General features: G+C 43.5%; 1 protein-coding gene across 5 annotated transcripts in view; it reads right to left on the bottom strand.

Moving 5' to 3' along the window:
- Positions 1-21,294, bottom strand: part of tmem269 (transmembrane protein 269) — a 214,915-nt gene that overhangs the window by 78,773 nt on the left and 114,848 nt on the right. For all 5 annotated transcript variants that reach the window (XR_005457403.1, XM_038773469.1, XM_038773471.1 and 2 more), the window contains one exon: positions 4,099-4,196. Coding sequence is in view for 4 of the 5 variants with exons in the window: in XM_038773469.1 (XP_038629397.1) it covers positions 4,099-4,196 (98 nt within the window). In the remaining variant the exon portion in view is untranslated. The remainder of the gene's footprint in view (positions 1-4,098; positions 4,197-21,294) is intronic.

The following is a 21,294-nucleotide window of genomic DNA, read 5'->3' as shown; positions in this document are numbered from 1 at the left end:
TATAAGCACTACTTGTCAATGCTTGGCAGGCCATGAGACTCATAGCCAATTTTGTGTGCGCGCATGCGTGAAGGTTGGCAGATGGGGAAGTGGAGTCTATGTCTATTATTCCTGACATCTGCCAATGGTAAACCCACTCTCAGTAAATCTGAACCCTATCAGCTCTAATTTGACTTCATAGGTGTGATTTAACAGAAATGAAACAGAGTCCTGTGTCGAGTGCGTTGGCTGGGTGTTCTTTGGCACTAGCAGTGCTGAAATTGACCCGCTATTAAACGGGCCTTGTCGAGAAATGTCCTGATGAGGCCGTACTTAGTCCTATTTCCTGTACTAACAAATCTCCCACCACGGCTTCCCTCCAAAGCCTCAATTGATCAATAGGGGAGTAACCATCCCCCCCACATCCCACTCATAAGGGCAGGACACCCTGGGCCTAATCCCTGGCACAGGCATGATGCCACCTAGGTGCCTTGACAGTGCCAGCCTGGCACTCTGGCAGTACCCAACCAACTTGGCAGTGCCACCTGGACATCCCCCTAAGTGCCAGTACACCTGGTTCACATTTGTGGAATCCAATGCTAAGCAACTCCCGCTCAGGGTCTCCAAGGTGAAGCCGTTAGGTCCCGGGCGCTGGGTATATCCAGCGTAGACATAGTCAAGTGAGATTAACCGCTCACTTGATATTGCAAGTCTGGGTAACGACCTCAATGGGCAGGATCCAGATCACGACGTATTGTGAGATCCTGCGAGGTGTGACTAGGGTCACGTCCAGAGTCAGGTGCGGCGAGGTCGATAGATTGCGCGCCACTTTCTGATTTGTTTTTTACATTGCCCGCCCCTTTTCTTGATCTCCTGTCTTCAGTCCAACTATGCACCTTACCTCAAAGTATGTGTCTATAAAATGTAGTGAACAACTTTAGCTCTTTTAAAACTTGGGAATTTCCTTAACCCCTGCTGCACTATTTGCGGCTGCCCAATTAGCCACTACATGTCTGCTCTGTAGGACTCCTTGCCCAACTCTGTCCACTTGATCACTTTATAACCTGCTTTTAAAAGCACTCTCAAAACTCTTCTCTTCAATTGTCTTTGATACCCAAACCTTCTTCATCTGTCCATTTTCCCTTCTGCCCCGTGTCCATTGTTTGGTTTGGTTTTGCTTTGCTAAAGATAAATCCAAGAGACAGCTTTTTGTCATACAACCGGGATAGTGGCGGGGAACGACTTGGTGCCAAGTCCGTGACCTTGAGGTGTCTGTGGTGATATGCATCACTGTAAATACACAAGGGGTTAATGTAAATACACTTAGACTAGATAGACACTAAAGGGAGCACCAGAGACATGACACACAGACATTCAACCAATAGGCCAGTAAGATAGGACACGACCAATGGGCATTCACGACACACACAGAGGTGACACTACCACAATGGGGCATTACACCAACCCATATATAAGGACACAGCACACATGATCTTCCTCTTTCCAGTGGAGACACTTAGTGAGTACACAGGGTTGATTTGAAACACATCACACCCACCACGTGGATTGAAGCAGACTGGTTAGCTGTAGCAGGAATAACAGGAGAGTCGAATCCAAGTAAGAGAATTGTTAACAGTTTAATAAATGTGTTAAAGCTATCTCCAAGTCTGAACCTTCCTTTGTCAGAGCGCACATCAAGGAATCAGCTTATGCTACGTCAAGAGCATAACAAAACAGTGTCCTCTTGGGATCAGGGTAGCCTGGCCTCCACTGACATTGTTGCAGTATGTGATTTAAACGCTCGCTACTTACTGGCTCCTGGCTGCTCACACTGCTGACTGCTCATTGTGTCTTGTAAATGCTCAGTGAGCCTCTGGTCATCTGGGAGCCCAACCAGGCTGCCCCTCTGGAAACCCTCATACCCCAGCTGTTTCATCAAGAGGATGGGCATGGCCACGCTTAATCACTGGCTCAGCAGGTGTTGACACTCGTCAATGCACTCCTCAGAAGTTGCAGAGGAAGCAGGGGAATAGCATAGCTCACCCCAACCAAAGGACACCTGCAACGTAGCCCCATGGCACACCGCTCCTCCCAGGGCAAAGGCCTCGCCAGTGACTGTGAAGGCGACAGGAGGGGGGGGTTGCCCAATGCTGGCAGAGGTAGAGGGTCGGGTCACCCTGAGGTGTGCCTGGTGTGGCTTTGGACCTCTGCGTGTGATGGTTGGGAGTGTTCTGGTTCACTGCATTCCATACCTGGTCTTACTGTCATTCACTCTTCGTTGCCCTCTAAAATTGCTGAGCAAATCACTCAGCTAAAGGGCATTTAGGGATGGGCAATAAAAGTAGGCCTTGGCAGTGACGTCCACATCTCAAAGAATTTTAAAAAATCCGAGAATGGGAAAGACAAAGGGTTAACACTTGAAACTCAAAAATGAATTCCTCTTCAATATCAAAGATTCCAGAAATGCAGAAAGTAAACACTGCTGAAGTCAACAGTATTGAAAAAAAGACTTGCATAGCACTTTTCACAATCACTAAACATCTCAAAGCACTTTTCAACCAATGGAGTATTTTTTTAAGTGTAAGTCATTGTTGATTATTGTCGGAAATAAGGCAGCCAATAATCATCAGCAAACTCTCACAAACTAGAATGTAATAAAAGCCAAATAATCTGTATTTTGCGATTGAGTAAATATTGGCCAAAACACCAGGGATGTGCGGGGGCGGGCCCTCCCACAGTGCATTGGTACTTGGGGGGCGGGCGGGGATTCGTGTTGGCGGCCTCGGAGCTTTCTCGCTGCACTGAGGAGTTCCGGCGAGTGGAGCTCCTCAGTGCACAAAATGGGGCCGTGTGGCCTCGGCCCTGCATTCCCCACGGCCCCTTATCTAACGCGGGTGCTGTTTTATCGCGGCCAAACACGCTCTCTATGGGACTTTGCTCCCTTTTAATTGATTCGCATTGTGGGTTTCATTCTGTCAAAATATTTTCTGGATAATTACTCAGTTAAGTATTGCGTGTTAAAAAGGGATCTTAAAAGAATCAAAAGAATTCAATTCTAGTACAACTGCTTCACCAAGAATTGGGCTCTGCATTAGGCCAATACTATTTCTGATGATACTTCTTTGTAGAGTATTATGTTCCTTGACCAGACCCCCAAGGTTTTGGTAAGATCCGATTAGGGACCAATAACATTTTGTTCAAAGAACTATGGGCGAGATTCTCCATCCCGCCAGACCCGTTTTCTGGTACGGTGCTCCCTGCTGACAGTGGGATCCTCCATCACGGCAGTCGGCCAATGGGGTTTTCCACTATGGCCACCCCCACGCCACCGGGAAATCCACGGGAGTGTGCTGCAGACAAAGCGGAGGATCCTGCCGATGGAGAATCCCGCCCATAAATTTTGAGATTAAAGACACTTGCTTAGTGAATAAAGCCACAAGATTCTACGAGTTTTGAACAAACAAAGAGGTCAGAAAGTTAAAACAATTTACAATATCTATCTTAACATTCAGGCTAAGTATGAGATGCATGTCAATTAACAAATCAGTGAAGTTTCACAGTGGGAGCAACTTTGAGGAATTTTCCAGCCATTCTCACTAAATCTAAAGATTTATTTTGAGTGATTTAAGAGCTAACAAGTTCATTCGTAGTCCAAAGAACAGCAAACCAATTTCCAGAAACAAATCACATAACCAATTAATATTAATATTATGTGCTGTGCAATTAATTTGCTAGTTAGCAAGGTCATTGTTAATGGCGATATCTGCAAATCATTGTGTAGATAGAATGTGATAAAGCAGGATTTGGTATTTCAAAAGATGAGAAAAGACATTTGGTATAAGAATTTTCAAATGCCATTAGACATTTTTTGTATGTCATTTTTAATATTTCAGGAGAAAGGGTAGATGCATTTTGCTGGTAGCTTTAGACAGGGAAGAGTAGCACCATTTGTTAAATTTTAACTTTCTATCTGGATTATCATATGAATACTAAAGCAAAACATTCTTTCAGGTTCATAATGAGCATGATTAATACTCAACTTTTTGGGTTGAGCTAGATCCATGACCTCAGTATTGTTGAGGTTGTTGTAACTGAAAAGTATGCATGCCTGTTACTTACCAAGAGCAGAACATGCGTTAAGTTGTCGAGCAACAGCTCCATCAGCCAGGTCAAGAAGAAATCCAAAAAGGAGAAACCAGCAAGCATAGTAATGGTGCCTATGGAATAATTATAGAAGTTCTTAAATAAAATATTGCTGTTGCTAAATAGCTTGATTGACATCACTGTTAACAGGAACATGTAATTTTCAGGATTCAAAGGATTTTTGGGGGTTGTAAACCAGTTTAAGGTACAGTACATTTCAGACTTTGCACTAATGTTCTATTATCAATCTCACCTCGGGCCCAGGAGAGGGGATGGAGCAGATGGTGTCAAACACCGAGGCCCAGGGGCACGTGGGTTCGTATTTTAAATGGAGTTTCTTGTTGCCTAGTCTAAGCAGCCAGAGCCACAGACCTGACAGACGGGCAAAACAAAAACCAGATCTATCAGGCCGAAGGTTCAGATTTTTTAAAAATCCGGTTAGTGTCAATTTCACTAGTTGCTGCATTGCTGCTTCTGACCATCAGGAAGGTTCATGGTTCCTTTTTTTTTTAAATAAAAAAAGGCCCACCAGAAAACCACGAAACTGCCCAAAAGCTCAGTAGCAGCACAGGAACTGTCTGAGTGCTCTTGGTTGAAAAATGCTTTGTTAGGAACCAATGCTGTGCTTGTATGTGTGTATTTGGGGAGGAGGTGTTAAGGGGTGGAGGTTAGAAGACAGTGTTAGGTGGGAAGTTATAGAGAGGGTTGGGAGGGAGGTTACGGGGGGTTTGGGAGGGAGGTTAGAAGGGGGCTGTGGGGGAGTTTACAGGGGATGGGCCTGGTTAGAGGGGTGGAGGAGGAGGTTAGGGGAGAAGGGGAATGAAGTGAGTGTCAGGGATGTTAGAGGTGGGTGGGGGAAGGTTAGAGTGGGTGTTAGGAATAGGTTGGAGTGGGAATATGTGAGAGGCTGGGGGGGGGGGGGGGGGGGGGGGGAGGGGTGGTTGGAGGCGAAGATTGCTACAAAGTTGAAATAAAAACAAAAAATACTGGACATCGCAGCAGGTTTGACAGCATCTGTGGAGAGAGAAGGGAACTAACGTTTCAAGTCTGGATGACTCTTTGGGCACAATTCAACTAATTGGAAACAAAGTCCCATAGCGAGCGTGTTTAGCCGCATGTTTCCTGGCCCTCGCATTGTATAAAGGGGCCTCAGCTGGGAATACGCGGCTGAAGCTGCACATAGCCCCGTTTTGTATATTGAGGAGCTCCGATCACCGGAACTCCCCAGTGTAGCGAGAGATGGAGATGCCATTTGTAAATGGCGTCCTGATCTCAAGAGGCCCCCGAAGCGACCCACGAACCCCCCTCCCCAGCCCAAACACACTATGGGAAGGTCTCTGACTGCCCCCAACATTTGTGCCAGGCTGGCAATGCCAGGGTTCCCAGGTGGCAGACTAGCTGTCTCGCTTTAATATGCCAAAATGTGCTCCCGCTCACAAACGGCAGGATTTGCGAGATCTAATGCGATCTCGGGAGGCATTGCGAGCCGGGGAGATCCTAGGAGCGGTGTCTCCTGGCTTTTATCGGCCATGCTGCGCCACGACGAGCAGACTATCAGGCGCAACGTGGCAATTGGATTGCGCTCTCTGTCAAAGTTATCAAGACTCAAAAAAGGCTCAAGCGGCTTCATGGCCTACTCCTAATATGCATGTTAATTTGAATGGATGACATGAATTGGGTTAGATGGATATGTCATCTGCAATTATCTTGCAAATAGACGGTGGAATCTTGGCTGGAGTTGGGTTTATTGTGCTGCTAATGAAAGGTGACTGTGAGTGGGCTTTGTGGGGTGAAGTTGCCAGGACAGGAGTACATAATGAATCATAAGAACACAAGAACTAGGAGCAGGATTCGGCAATTCAGCCCCTTGAGCCTACTCCACTATTCAAAAAGATCAGGGCTGATCTGCTCTCAGCCTCAACTTCACTTTCTTGCACGTTCTCCATAACGCTTCAACCCATCACTAATTAAAAATACCTATCTCTCAAATTTACTCAATGTCCCGGCATTGAATTCCACAGATTCACAACCCTTTCGAGAGATGTAATTTCTTCTCATCCGTTTTAAATCTGTTACCCCTTATTCTAAAGCTCTAAACTCTCGATCTAGATTGCCCCACAAGAGGAAGCATCGACTGCACGTCTACTTTGTTAATATCTTTTATCATCCGACATGTAGGAGGCTTTGAAATGTCAGCTGAAAGGAATTCAGGTCCGGCATGTACCTGTGTGGAAAAAGGATAAATACGGCAAATTTCGGGAACCTTGGATAACGAGAGATATTGTAGGCCTCGTTAAAAAGAAAAAGGAGGCATTTGTCAGGGCTAGAAGGCTGGGAAAAGACGAAGTCTGTGTGGAATATAAGGAAAGCAGGAAGGAACTTAAACAAGGAGTCAGGAGGGCTAGATAAGGTCACAAAAAGTCATTGGCAAATAGAGTTAAGGAAAATCCCAAGGCTTTTTACACATGCATAAAAAGCAAGAAGGTAGCCAGGGAAAGGGTTGGCCCACTGATGGATAGGCAAGGGAATCTATGTGTGGAGCCAGAGGAAATGGGCGAGGTACTAAATGAATACTTTGCATCAGTATTCACCAAAGAGAAGGAATTGGTGGATGTTGAGTCTGGAGAAGGGTGCGTAGATAGCCTGGGTCACATTGAGATCCAAAAAGGCGAGGTGTTGGGCGTCTTGAAAAATATTACGGTAGATAAGTCCCCAGGGCCGGATGGAATCTACCCCAGAATACTGAAGGAGGCTAGAGAGGAAATTGCTGAGGCCTTGACAGAAATCTTTGGATCCTCACTGTATTCAGGTGATGTCCTGGAGGACTGGAGAATAGCCAATGTTGTTCCTTTGTTTAAGAAGGGTAGCAAGGATAATCCAGGGAACTAAAAGCCTGAGCCTTACGTCAGTGGTAGGGAAATTACTGGAGAGAATTCTTCAAGACAGGATCTATTCCCATTTGGAAGCAAATGGACGTATTAGTGAGAAGCAGCATGGTTTTGTGAAGGGGAGGTCGTGTCTCACTAACTTGATAGATGATTGATGGAGGTAGGTCAGTGGATGTTGTCTATATGGACTTCAGTAAGGCTTTTGACAAGGTCCCTCATGGTAAACTGCTACAAAAGGTGAAGTCATACGGGATCAGGGGTGAGCTGGCAAGGTGGATACAGAACTGGCTATGTCACAGAAGGCAGAGAGTAGCAATGGAAGGGTGCTTTTCTAATTAGAGGGCTGTGATTAGTGGTGTTCCGCAGGGATCAGTGCTGGGACCTTTGCTGTTCGTAGTACATATAAATGATTTGGAGGAAAATGTAACTGGTCTGATTAGTAAGATTGCAGACGACACAAAGGTTGGTGGAATTGCGGATAGCGATGAGGACTGTCAGAGGATACAGCAGGATTTAGATCGTTTGGAGACTTGGGCAGAGAGATGGCAGATGGTGTTTAATCCGGACAAATGTGAGGCAATGCATTTTGGAAGGTCTAATGCAGGTAGGGAATATACAGTGAATGGTAGAACCCTCAAGAGTATTGAAAGTCAGAGAGATCTAGGTGTACAGGTCCACAGGTCACTGAAAGGGGCAACACAGGTGGAGAAGGTAGTCAAGAAGGCATACAGCATGCTTGCCTTCATTGGCCGGGGCATTGAGTATAAGAATTGGCAAGTCATGTTGCAGCTGTTTAGAACCTTAGTTAGACCACACTTGGAGTATAGTGTTCAATTCTGGTCGCCATGTTAACATGTACTAGATGCTGTGGTATGAAGAGGCAAGAGTTCAGCTCCTTTTTCACCAACACACCTTTAATGGTTCAAACTCACTCTGCACAGAACTCTACAGATCATCACAAGCTCCAGAGTCCACCTGAAGCCCCTTTACATATCAGTGTCAATCATTGAACACTTAACATAAATGAGACAACTAATTGCAATGTCTCTTAACCCATTACTTAACAGTCTCCCCTTCCTTGGAGAAAAAAAACAATTAGGTAAATACAAAATTTCAAGAAACTAAAATTTCAAGAAACTAAAACACGCACCTGATTCCCCCATTTTATGTTTTGTTTAGAAGAAAAAAAACATTCACAGAAACAGGCGCTCTTCATTCACGATATCTAAAAGTTTCTGTGAACTAGCCCCTCTTTTCGTGAAACAATCTGACAGTTGATAGCTACTGTCAACCCATTTAAGTTTTGTTATTTCCCCTCTGTCCAACATCTGCTTTAAACTTGCGATATCTATCCGTAACCTCTTTTCATTGACACTTTTTGTAGAGTGCACATTTTCCCACAGGGATTTATTGTCAATGTGACAGTCAATAGGTATATTACCTAAATCCTCTAATCCCAAAATTTCTGTCAATATCTGACTTATATAAAAGGCCATATCCACCACTTCCACTAAGCTTAATGTCTCAGCAGCCAAAGTGCTTTTGACCACTCTCCTTATTTTCTTTGTTTCCCACACAAGAGGGCAACATTTACCATTGTTCCCCAAAAGAAAAATTATAAAACCTCCTGCGCTTGAAGCTCCATCACAAAAATGTGCATAGGACACATCACTATAAACTATGAGTTTCAAATGCCTAGGATCACCTAAAACAGGGAACTTCAAAACGCACTCCTGCATTTTTAGTTTGACCAACATTTTATTTGCTCTTATTATGTCTTCCACTTTGGGATCATTCATCTTTGTACTCAACTCTAAAACATCAAAACTCACGTCCGGTCTAGTCTGTCTTCCTAACCAGTTCAGTTGCCCAATTAAACTTTGCAGTTGCTCTTTTTCTATCTTCGAAACCATTGCGTCTTTTTGTGAAACCCGGCCACGACTAATTGCTATTGGACTGATGCTTTCCAAGTAAGATTGCTGACGTAAAGTTGCCCCTAACTGAGTCTGTCCGATTTCCAAACCAATATATTTAAATGCACCGGAAGCCTGACTTCCAACCCTGAATTCTTTCCTCAAACCAGAGATTACAATAGCTTCAAAATCACTAGTCCCACCCCACAAAAAATCATCGACATGCATCATGAAGATGCCAGCAAGATTTCCTTTATAGTGCCAGTAAAACATTGCAGGATCTGCTTTCAACTGGCAACAGCCTAACTTTAACAAGACTGACCTCACCAAATAGTACCACACTCTAGATGCATCATTTAATCCATATACACATTTGTTCAACTTCCAGAGTACCCCTTCTGTGTTAGCTGCCTCCTAAGGAGGACGGAGAAAAATGTCTCTCTGGAGCTGATGCCCCTGCAAAAAGGCAGCTTTTATATCTATAGATTTGCATTCCCATGCCTTTGTGGCTAATAGAGCCAAGAAGATCTTTAAAATAACCTTTCTTGCTGTAGGTGAATCTACCCTTAAGTCCTGATCGTCTAAGTTTTCTTCAAATCCCCTTGCCACAAGCCTGGCCTTTGCCTTATAAGTTCCATCTGGACGAACCTTTTCTGTACAAATCCATCTGTGAGATAGAGCTTTTTGTCCCCTATCCGGTACTTCCATGTATACCCCAAATTCACTCCAACTATGCAATTCTTGCTGTTTAGCATCTTTGATAACATTTTCATCTAATTTATTTGAAGCCACCAAAATCTCACGTGCATGTGGGCTTCTACTTCTATTAGTATTCGTAGTCTTACTCCTGTTCCGAGATCTTGATAAACTACGTCCCCTTTCCTGCCTAGTATCTCGTTCTGTACTGCTACTGCTTGATCTTTCTCTTCTGTAGCGGGATGTCCTTTCAATAGTTCTCGACCTTTTCCTGCGAACCTGTTCACTATCCGATGTACTATCTGAACTGGCACTGCGTTTCTGTGCCCTCCACTTTTGAACTTCGTTTTCCCAATCCATTGTCTTAACTTCCTCCCCTGAATGCTGTACATTCAACCAATGTTTATACTTTCCAGTGGCCTTCCCTGCTCTACTAATAACAGTTGCATCCTTCCATTGACTAGACCCTTCAGGCAAGTATGTCACTTTTGTACCAACCTTTGGCAGTTGCCCTTTCGGAAAAATGGCCTGATCTAATTTATCAGAAGTGTCGTGTTCCTCTACAGAAACCCTGTCTATATCAGTTAACTGGTCCTCATAGTTCTGTAACACATGCGTACCAGATGACTCTGGTTCCTCGTCTTGTCTGTCTGCTCTGCCTAAATTTGAAAATTTGTAATCGGTACCCATTATCCTTGATGAATGTACCCTAACAGTTTGATTACCATGTTGCAAAATAAATGTTTTGCCATCTATGCCTATGATCTTCCCTAGGCCTTTCCATTCATTAGAACTGTCTCTCTTATAGTATACCATTTCTCCTTGTTGAAAAACGGCATCTGATGGCCGTACATTATGTCTTAAAGCTCTGCGAAATCTTTCAGAGACTTCTGCTTCCAAAAAAGCTTTTCTACTGCTATGTAACGCGTTTAAATGTTCAGCAAAACCTGAGCAAATTGTAGTCCCTTCCCAAGCTGGAGGCTGGTCATCCAAAATGGAGGGAATTTTAGGATTGCTACCAAACACTAATTGATAAGGACTATAGCCCCCAACCATCTGCAATTAATTATTTGCATGTACCGCCCCTGCTAAAGCTGAATTTAGCGTGCAGTTTGGTCGATCTCCCAAAATTTTCCAAAGCATGTCATCGATAACAGCATGATTTCTTTCGCAGACACCATTACTAAACGGGCTTTCGGCAGCCGTGTTCATAACTCTGATATTCATGTTTTCACACATATCCCTAAACTCATCATTAGCAAATTCTCCCCCATTGTCCGTAAAGAATTTTGCTGGTGGACCCATTCCTGTCCCGATACATTTTTCCACAATTTTGTCCAAAATTACTCTCTTTTCTTTACTTCGTACAATCGTTGATTGACTAAATCTGGTTGCTAAATCTACAAAATGCAAAATAAATATATTATTTGCTTTATCCCAGATCTTAAGGGCCATGGCCACAATGTCATTAAAATCCCTGGCCAAAGATAGGGTTACTATCGGTCGTGCTGGTGTCCTTCTGCACTTCCTGTAAACTTCACAGCGATCCCTAACCTGTTCTATCAGCTTAGAATAGTCGTCATCCCTTACCCCTGCATCCATTAATAAATTTTTCAGCCTCCGAGGAGACGGATGTGCAAATTGCCTATGCAGTTTTACTACAATAAGCTTTTTACCAGCTAAAGTCGCATTATCAACTGTCATTAATACATCCTTAATCACTCTACTTGAAACATTATTTATCAATAATGGAATACAATAATGTCCCGACTGTGTAAATTGCAAGTCCACCGTCTTTCCAAAAACTGTTGCCGTATCCTGTTCCATATCCAGCTTCATGTGTGCTTTCTTCATCGACGGTCTTCTCAGAAGCAAAAGGTATTTCACTTGATACAACATCTGTGCTAATAAAATGATTCACTCCAGCAATATTGCAAGGGATCACCACTCTTTTCAGCGACTTCAGAGTATTATCATCCCCAAACCTGAAACTTGTGGAACTTTCAAATTCCTTAACCTTGTTACGATTTTCAGCATTCAAGGATTCCAGGTAACATTTAAACCAGTCAATCCCACACACAGTAGATGTGCAGTCACTGTCCAATACAGCACAGTTAAAAGATTCTGCAACCAACACCCTCATTACCGGCGTAAAACAGCTTGTTAATAGGACAATGCCTTCTTTCTGGTCACTATCTTTTTCCTCTTCTGACTCTGCCGTGTCATGTGTCGCTTCAAATACTCTATCATAACGAGTTGGACAGTTGAAAGCATAATGGTATTGAGAGTCACATCGAAAACATCGATTTATCATGCCCCGTGCATTCTGGGGTTCATCCTCCTATTGTAGGTTCTAACTGGGTTTCTGTCTTCATAATTTCCTTGTCTCGGTCTTCTTTTGTAGTCTTGAGGCCTGTTCGTAGCCATACGATTTCGCCATCCTGTTAGTAGTGTATCTTCCATATTCTGCCTTATAGGAGGCTGACCTATTTGGGTCATCAGAGCCATTGGAATCGAATGTTTCCGCAAAAATCTTTTTAAAGCTGTTGTCATCTGTTCGAATAAGTTATCGTTATCCGTAAACTGAACACCTGTCAAAACCAGGAGCCTATCCATGTTGCTCACTCTAGCACAGTCAAGTAATTTAAAGGCCAAGACAGACTGTGGAAATTCCAGCCTGTGTTTCCGCAGCCTTTTATATAGTCTGCCAAATTCCATTATATAGTCTTCCATAGATAAATCCTCCATTTTCCGGAACTTATCAAAATCCGACCATGCTTCATACGCACTTAAAAAGTCATCTTTCTTATAAATCTTGTCCATATAAAGTAATAAAGTCGGCAGACCTTCTTCTGAGTCTAACTCTTCCAACTCCAGCTCAGAAAGCACTTTATTTCGGATTTTACTGCCACATGATAAAGAAAGAGCCAATGCCATACCTTGTTTTCTCTTTCCTAAAGCAGTCACCTTAGTCCACATAACTACTGTACTTCTCCATTGGTCGTATGATTCCCTTTCAGAAAATAGGGGAGGATAATCATAACCAGCCATCTTTGTCCTGGGTTCAGCCATGTTTCCCTTTTTCTTTTTTTTCACTCCTTGGTTTGACCTGGAAAAATTGTATCTTTCAAGACTTCACATTTACACAGCAACCATCCTCTGTTACCATTGTTAACATGTACTAGATGCTGTGGTATGAGGAGGCAAGAGTTCAGCTCCTTTTTCACCAACACACCTTTAATGGTTCAAACTCACTCTGCACAGAACTCTACAGATCATCACAAGCCCAGAGTCCACCTGAAGCCCCTTTACATATCAGTGTCAATCATTGAACACTTAACATAAATGAGACAACTAATTGCAATGTCTCTTAACCCATTACTTAACACGCCACACTACCAGAAGGATGTGGAGGCTTTAGAGAGGGTGCAGAAGAGATTTACCAGGATGTTGCCTGATATGGAGGGCATTAGCTATGAAGAACGGTTGAATAAACTCGGTTTGTTCTCACTGGAACGACGGAGGTTGAGGGGCGACCTGATAGAGGTCTACAAAATTATAAGGGGCAGAGACAGAGTGGATAGTCAGAGGCTTTTCCCCAGGGTAGAGATGTCAATTACTAGGGGGCATAGGTTTAAGGTGCGAGGGGCAAGGTTTAGAGGAGATGTACAAGGCAAGTTTTTTTACACAGAGGGTAGTGGTTGCCTGGAACTCGCTGCCGGAAGAGGTGGTGGAAGCAGGGACGAAAGTGACATTTAAGGGGCATCTTGACAAATATAGAATAGGATGAGAATAGAGGGATACGGACTCAGGAAGTGTGGAAGATTTTAGTTTAGACGGGCAGCATAGTCGGCACGGGCTTGGAGGGCCGAAGGGCCTGTTCCTGTGCTGTACTATTTTTTGTTCTTCATTCTATACCTCAATTAGATCTCCTCTTGTTCTTCTAAACTCAAAGAGAGTATAGACTTAAACTGCTCAATCTCTTTTCGTAAGGCTAACCCCATATCTCTGGAATCAATCAAGTTAACCTCCTCTGAACTCCCTCTAATGCAACTACATTTGTTATCAAATAAGGGGATCAAAATTGTACACAGCACTCCAGGCAAGGTTTCACCAAGGCCTTACAGTTGCAGCAACACTTCCCCATTTTTATACTCTATTCCTTTAGCGATTAAGGACAAAATTCCATTTGCTTTCCTTATTGCCTGCTATAGCTACATCCTAGATTTCTGCGATTCATGCACAAGGTCACCCAGATCCCTCTGCAAGAAACACTCTGAAGGTTCTCTCCATTTAGATATTAAGTAGTCTTTCCATTTTTCTGACCAAAATGGATGACCGTACACTTATCCATGTTAAACTCCATCTGCCACATTTTGGCCCACTCACCTAACCATATCCATTTGTAAATTTCTTATTTCCCCATTGCAACTTACTATCACATCTATTTTAGTGTCATCTGCAAATTTGGCAATAGTACCTTCTATCCCTACTCCAAGTCATTAATATATATTGTAAATAGTTGGGTTGCGGGGAGTCAACACTGTGGCACTCCACACATAACATTTTGCGCCCAGAAAAATACCCAGTTATACCGACTCTCTGCCTTCTGTCAGTTAGCCAGTTTTCTATCCAAACTAATAAAATAAAAAAATATAATTTTTTATTCAAAAAGGTTTTTCATGACGTCCGGTGGCGACATATAGGTGGAGGATGCATGTTGGGTGGCTCCTGCTAGAATTCTCATTTTTTTGGCCCTTCTCACCCAGTTTTTAGGGGTATTTTTAAATGAGCTGTCTTCAGTAAAGTTGTGGGAATTAGAGGATGTCAAAAACCCAACTAAAGAATACGGCACGAAAAGGAACGAGCGCTTGTCCGACTGCGGATCCGAGTTTGGTGCAGAGTTCGGTGGGAGGAAAGATGGGGGAACAAGCTCACTAGCTGGGGTTGCACCCATTACGGTGGACATGCTGGTTGAGGAGATGGTGTTGGAGTTCGAATGGCAGTTTGCCAAGCGTTTTGAACTACATGGGATGATGATGGGAACGCTCAAACAGTTTGTGGAAGATACGCTGGCCCCAATAAAGGAGGCTTTTGGAAAGACATTGGAGATGGTGCGGGAGCATCGAGAGGTGTTGAAAAGGGTGGAGGAGGCATTGTCGCGGCACAGTTCCAGCTTGCCTCGATGGGAGACGAGCTGTGAAAGATGCTGGAAAATAATAAAGGATTGAGAGCCAAAGTGGAGGAGCTGAGAAGGTTAAGTTTGAACTGAGGGAAAGGATGGAGGGGTTCTACAATTCATGGGCGCTATTCATTATGCACTTTCAAGAATTGGATAACATTGAACATTAGGGGAGTGGGGGGGACTGTATGTGTTAATGGTAATTATGAGCAATTCCTGTTTCCTTTTTGTTATTTGCTTATATTAACATGCGGGCTGCTGTTTGGGGATTTGGTGGGATTGTTGTTGTTGAAATGGGGATTGACATTGTATTCGTTACTGCTTATTGTTTATTGTTGGTGGCAGCGCTGGCCTTAGGGTTGCTGGCGCCCCGGGCAAGCTGAACTTCGGCGCCCTTCGGGGGGGGGGGCCGAGGGGGGTGGCGGGGGCGGGGCCGGAGGGGGGGAGGCGGGGGGGGGGGGGGGCAGACGGGGGGAGGCCGGAGTGACCACCGGCGAGCCTGGATCCATCCGCCATGTTTGTGCGGGGCGGCCTGAGGGAGGGCGGCCACCGCGCATGCGCTGGTTGGCACCGGCCCAACTGCGCATGCGCGGGACCCGCACTCCTTGATGGCGCCCCCTAGCACATGGCGCCGCGGGCGACTGCCCGAGTTGCCGGTACCTTGAGCCGGCCCTGGTTGGTGGGTGTAAATTTGGGAGAAAATGTGAAAAAGGAGAATAAAAATATTTAAAAAAAACTAAGAGTTAATTAATTAATTAATCCCTCCTCATTGCACAATACCAAATCCAGACTAGTCTGCTCACTGATTTGTTCCACAACATATTTCTCCAAGAAACAATCTCTAATCCATTCAATGAACTCTCCCTCAAGGCTACCCTTGCCAATTTGATTAATACAGTCTATATGCATATTAAAATCATCCATGATTTCTTACAAGCTTCTAATATTTCCTGGTTTATACTGTGCCCCACTGCAGAACTACTGTTTGGGACCTACAGATAACTCCCACCAGGGCCTCTTTCCTTTGCCATTTCTTATTTCTACCCAGATGATTCCATGTCTTGATCTCCACTTCTTATTTCTACCCAGATGATTCCATGTCTTGATCACCAGTGTCTATATGATTTCTCACTACAGCATGGTTCCTTTCCTTTACCAGCAAAGCTACACCACCTCCTTTACCTTTCTGTCTGTACTTCCGAAATAGAGTACCCTTGAATATTCAACTCCCAGACCCAGTCTCCTTGTAACCATGTCTCAGTAATCGCCACCAATTCACCCTTTATATCTACTTGCACTGTTACCTCATTAATTTTGTTCCAAATGCAAACTCCGAGAGCACCCAGGGGAAAACCTCACAGGCACAGGGAGAACGTGTAAATTCCACACAGAGTCATATATGGCTGAAATCGAATCTGGGTATCTGGTGCTGCAAGGCAACAGTGCAAACTATTGTGTCACCGTGACGCATAATTATATAAAAGCTGACAGACTATACTTATTAGGCCTCAGCTGGAATACTGTGTACAGTTTTACATGGAGGAAGGATGTAACCCAACTGGATGTTAGACGTTTAGCTGCTGTAGTATAAAAAGTCAAAGGTTCTGCTGCTTTTCCACAAAACACCTTTAATTTCCTTCAACAGATTTTGTACAAAACTCTAACATCACATCACCTGACACAAGGGCCACCTGAAGCCCTTTTACATATCAGTGTCAATTATTGGATGCTTAACATAAATGACAACTAATTGGAATGTATCTTAACCCATTACTTAACAGTCTTCCTTGGAGGAAAAAAATAATTAGGTGAAACAAAGTTACAAGAAACTCAAAAACACATACGCAATTTCCCCCCCGTCATTTTTTTTTCATTTTTGGAAGAGAAAAAAGTCACAGAAACAGGCGCCCTTCATTAACAATATCCAAAGGTTTCTGTGGGCTAGCCTCTCTTTTTGTAAAACAGTCTGACAATTGATAGCTACTGTCAACCCATTTAATTTTTGCTATCTCTCCTGTCTCCAATATCTGCTTCAAACTTGCGATGTCTATCCTTAACCTATTTTCATTGACACCTTTTGTAGAGTGCACATTTTCCCATAAGGATTTAGTGTCAATGTGACATTCAATAGTTATATTTCCCAAATGCCTTAACCCAAAATTTCTGTCAATATCAGAGATATACAAAAGGCCATATCCACCGCCTCTACAAGGCTTAACGTCTCAGCAGCCAAAGTGCTTTTGACCACTCTCCTTATTTTCTTTGTTTCCCACATCAGGGGAATTTGTATCCCACACATTTACCATTGTTCCCCAAAAGGAAAATTATAAAACCTCCTACACTTGAAACCCCACCACATAAATTTGCATAGGACGCATCACTATAAACTATGAGTTTCAAATGCCTACGGTCACCTAAAACCGGGAACCTCAAAACACACTCCTGCATTTTTAGCTTGACCAACGCTTTATTTGCTCTTATAATGTCTTCCACTTTGGGATCATTCATTTTTGTACTCAACTCTAAGACATCAAAACTCACGTTCGGTCTAGTCTATCTACCTAACCAATTCAGTTGCCAAATTAAACTTCGCAGTTGCTCTATTTCCATCTTTGAATCCATTGCTTCTTTTTGTGAAACCCGGCCATGACTAATTGCTATTGGGCTGATGATTTCCAAATAAGATTGCTGACATAAAGTTGCGCCTAACTTAGTCTGTCCGATTTCTAGTCTAATATATTTAAATGCACCGGAAGCCTGACTTCCAATCCCGAATTCTTTCCTCAAAACAGAGATTACAATAGCTTCAAAATCACTAGTCCCACCCTACAAAAAATCATCGACATGCATCATAAAAATGCCAGAAAGATTTCCATTATAGTGCCAGTAAAACATTGCCGGATCTGCTTTCAACTGGCAACAGCCTAACTTTAACAAAACTGACCTTACTGAAAAGTACCAGACTCTAGACGAATCATTCAATCCATATGCATATTTGTTCAACTTCCAGAGTACCCCTTCTGTGTTAGCTGCCTCTTTAGGAGGACGGAGAAAAATGTCTCTCTGGAGCTGATGCCCCTGCAAAAAGGCAGCTTTTATATCTATAGATTTGCATTCCCATGCCTTTGTGGCTAATAGAGCCAAGAAGGTCTTTAAAATAACCTTTCCTGCCGTAGGTGTAGCTACCCTTAAATCCTGATCTTCTAAGTTTTCTTCAAATCCCCTTGCTACAAGCCTGGCCTTTGCCTTATAAGTTCCATCTGGATGAACCTTTTCCGTGCAAATGCATCTGTGGGATAGAGCTCTTTGTCCCCTATGCGGTACTTCCGTGCATACCCCAAATTCACTCCAACTATGCAGTTCTTGCTGATTGGCATCTTTGATAACTTTGAAGCCACCAAAATCTCACGTGCATGTGAGCTTCTACTCCTATTAGTATTCGTAGTCTTACTCGTGTTTCGAGATCTTGATAAACGATGTCCACTCTCCCGCCTGGTATCTCATTCTGTACTGCTACTGCTTGATATTTCCCTTGTGCTGTGGGATGTCCTTTCAATAGTTCTTGAACTTTTCCTGCGGACCTGTTCACTATCCAATGTACTATCTGAACTGGCACTGCGTTTCTGTGTCCTCCATTTTTGAACTTCGTTTTCCTAATCGATCGTCTTGACTCCCTCCCCTGTATGCTGTACATTCAACCTGTTTATACTTTCCAGTGGCCTTCCCTACTCTACTAATAACAGTTGCATCCTTCCATTGACTAGACCCTTCAGGAAAGTATGTCACATTTGTGCCAACTTTTGGCATTTGCCCTTTCAGAAAAAATGGCCTGTTCTAATTCATCAGAAGTGTTGCGTTTCTCTACAGAAACCCTGTCTACATCAGTTAACTGGTCCTCATAGTTCTGTAAGACGTGCGTACCAGATGACTCTAGTTCCTCGTCATGTCTGTCTGCTCTGTCTAAATGTGAAATTTTGTAATCTGTGCCCATTATCCTTGATGAATGTACCCTAACAGTTCGATTACAATGTTGCAAAATAATTGTTTTGCCATCTATGCCTATGATCTTCACTGGGCCTTTCCATTCATTAGAACTGTCTCTCTTATAGTATACCATGTCTCCTTGCTGAAAAACGGCACCTGATGGCCCTACAGTATGTCTTAAAGCTCTGCGAACTCTTTCAGAGACTTCTGCTTCCAAAAAAGCTTTTCTACTACTATGTAATGCATTTAAACGCTCAGCAAAAACAGAGCTAATTGTAATCCCTTCCCAAGCTGGAGGCTGGTCATCTAAGATGGACGGAATTTTAGCGTTTCTACCAAACACTAATTGACAGGGAATATAGGCCCCAACCACCTGCAATGAATTCTTTGCATGTACCGCCCATGCTAAAGCTGAATTTAACTTGCAGTTTCGTCTATCCGCCAAAGTTTTTCGGAGCATGTCATCTATTACCGCATGGTTTCTTTCACACACACACCATTAATAAATGGGCTTTCCGCAGCCATATTCATAACTGTGATATTCACATTTTCACACATATCCCTAAACTCATCATGAGCAAATTCTCCCCCATTATCCGTAAGGAATTCTGGCAGTGGGCCCATTCCTGTCCCTATCCATTTTTCCACGATTTGATCCAGATTAAGCTCTTTTCTTTACTTCGTACAATCGTTCATTGACTAAATCTGGTTGCTAAATCTACAAAATGCAAAATAAATATATTATTATTGGCTCTATCCCAGATCTTAAGGTCCATGGCCACAATGTCGTTTAAATCCTTGGCCAAAGGTAAGGTCACTATCGGTCGTACTGGTGTCCTGTATTTCCTACAAACTTCACAGCGATCACTAACCTGTTCTATCAGTTTAGTATAGTCTTCATCCCTTACCCCATTCATCCTTTAATAAGTTTTTTAAAATCAGAGGAGACGGATGCGCAAATTGCCTATGCAGTTTTAATACAACAAACTTTTCATCAGCTAAAGTCTCATTTTCAACTGCCATTAACACATTGTTAACAACTGTACTTAAAATATTATTGGTCAGTAATGGAATAGTGTCCTGACTGTGTAAATTGTAAGTCCACCGTCTTTCCAAAAACTGTTGCGTTATCCTGTTCCATATCCAGTTTCACGTATGCTTTCTTCATCGATGGTCTGCTCAGAAGCAAAGGTATCTCACTTGATACAACATCCGTGCTAATGAAATGATTCACACCGGCAATATTGCAAGGGATCACCACTCTTTTCAGCAACTTCAGAGTATTATCAGCCCCAAACCTGAAACTTGTGGAACTTTCAAATTCCTTAACCTTGTTACGATTTTCAGCATTCAAGGATTCCAGGTAACATTTAAACCACTCAATTTCACACACAGTAGATGTGCAGCCACTGTCCAATTCAGCACAAGTGAACGATTCTGCAACTAACACCCTCATTACCGGTGTAAAACTGCTTGTTAATAGGACAATGCCTTCTTTCTGGTCACTATCTTTTTCCTCTTCTGACTCTTCCGTGTCATGTGTCGCTTCAAACACTATTATAACGTGTTAGGCAGCCCCGAACGTCACCCAAGTACAACGCAACGCAACGCCATCCGCGCTCTCAAAACCAACCGCAACATCATCATCAAACCAGCAGACAAAGGAGGGGCCACCGTCATACTGAATAGAACGGACTACTGCAAAGAAGTATACCGACAACTCAACAACCAGGAACACTACAGACAGTTACCCGCAGATCCAACCAAGGAACACATCCGCCAACTCAACAGACTGATCAGGACCTTGGATCCAGACCTTCAGAGCACCCTACGTGCTCTCATCCCACGTAATCCCCGCATTGGAGATCTCTACTGCCTCCCGAAAATACACAAGGCCAACACACCAGGCCGTCCTATCGTTTCAGGCAATGGGACCCTGTGTGAGAACCTCTCTGGCCACATCGAGGGCATCTTGAAACCCATCGTACAAGGTACACCCAGCTTCTGTCGCGACACGACGGACTTCCTACAGAAACTCAGCACCCATGGACCAGTTGAACCAGGAACATTCCTCGTCACAATGGATGTCTCGGCACTCTACACCAGCACCCCCCATGACGATGGCATTGCTGCAACAGCCTCAGTCCTCAACACCGACAACTGCCAATCTCCAGACGCAATTCTGCAACTCATCCGTTTCATTCTAGATCACAACGTCTTCACCTTTGACAACAAATTCTTCACCCAGATGCATGGAACAGCCATGGGGATCAAATTTGCACCTCAATATACCAACACCTTCATGCACAAGTTTGAACAAGACTTCCTCACCACACAGGAGCTGCAACCGATGTTATACACCAGATACATCGATGACATTTTTTTCCTTTGGACCCACAGCGAAGAATCACTGAAACGACTACACGATGAGATCAATAAATTCCATCCCACCATCAGACTCACCATGGACTAGTCGCCAAATTCTGTTGCATTCTTGGACACACTCATC

Source organism: Scyliorhinus canicula, chromosome 16 (assembly GCF_902713615.1).
Source record: "Scyliorhinus canicula chromosome 16, sScyCan1.1, whole genome shotgun sequence".
NCBI classification, from domain to species: domain Eukaryota; kingdom Metazoa; phylum Chordata; class Chondrichthyes; order Carcharhiniformes; family Scyliorhinidae; genus Scyliorhinus; species Scyliorhinus canicula.
The sequence above is the reverse complement of the archived record's forward strand: the minus strand, read 5'-3'. Positions and strand labels throughout refer to the sequence as shown.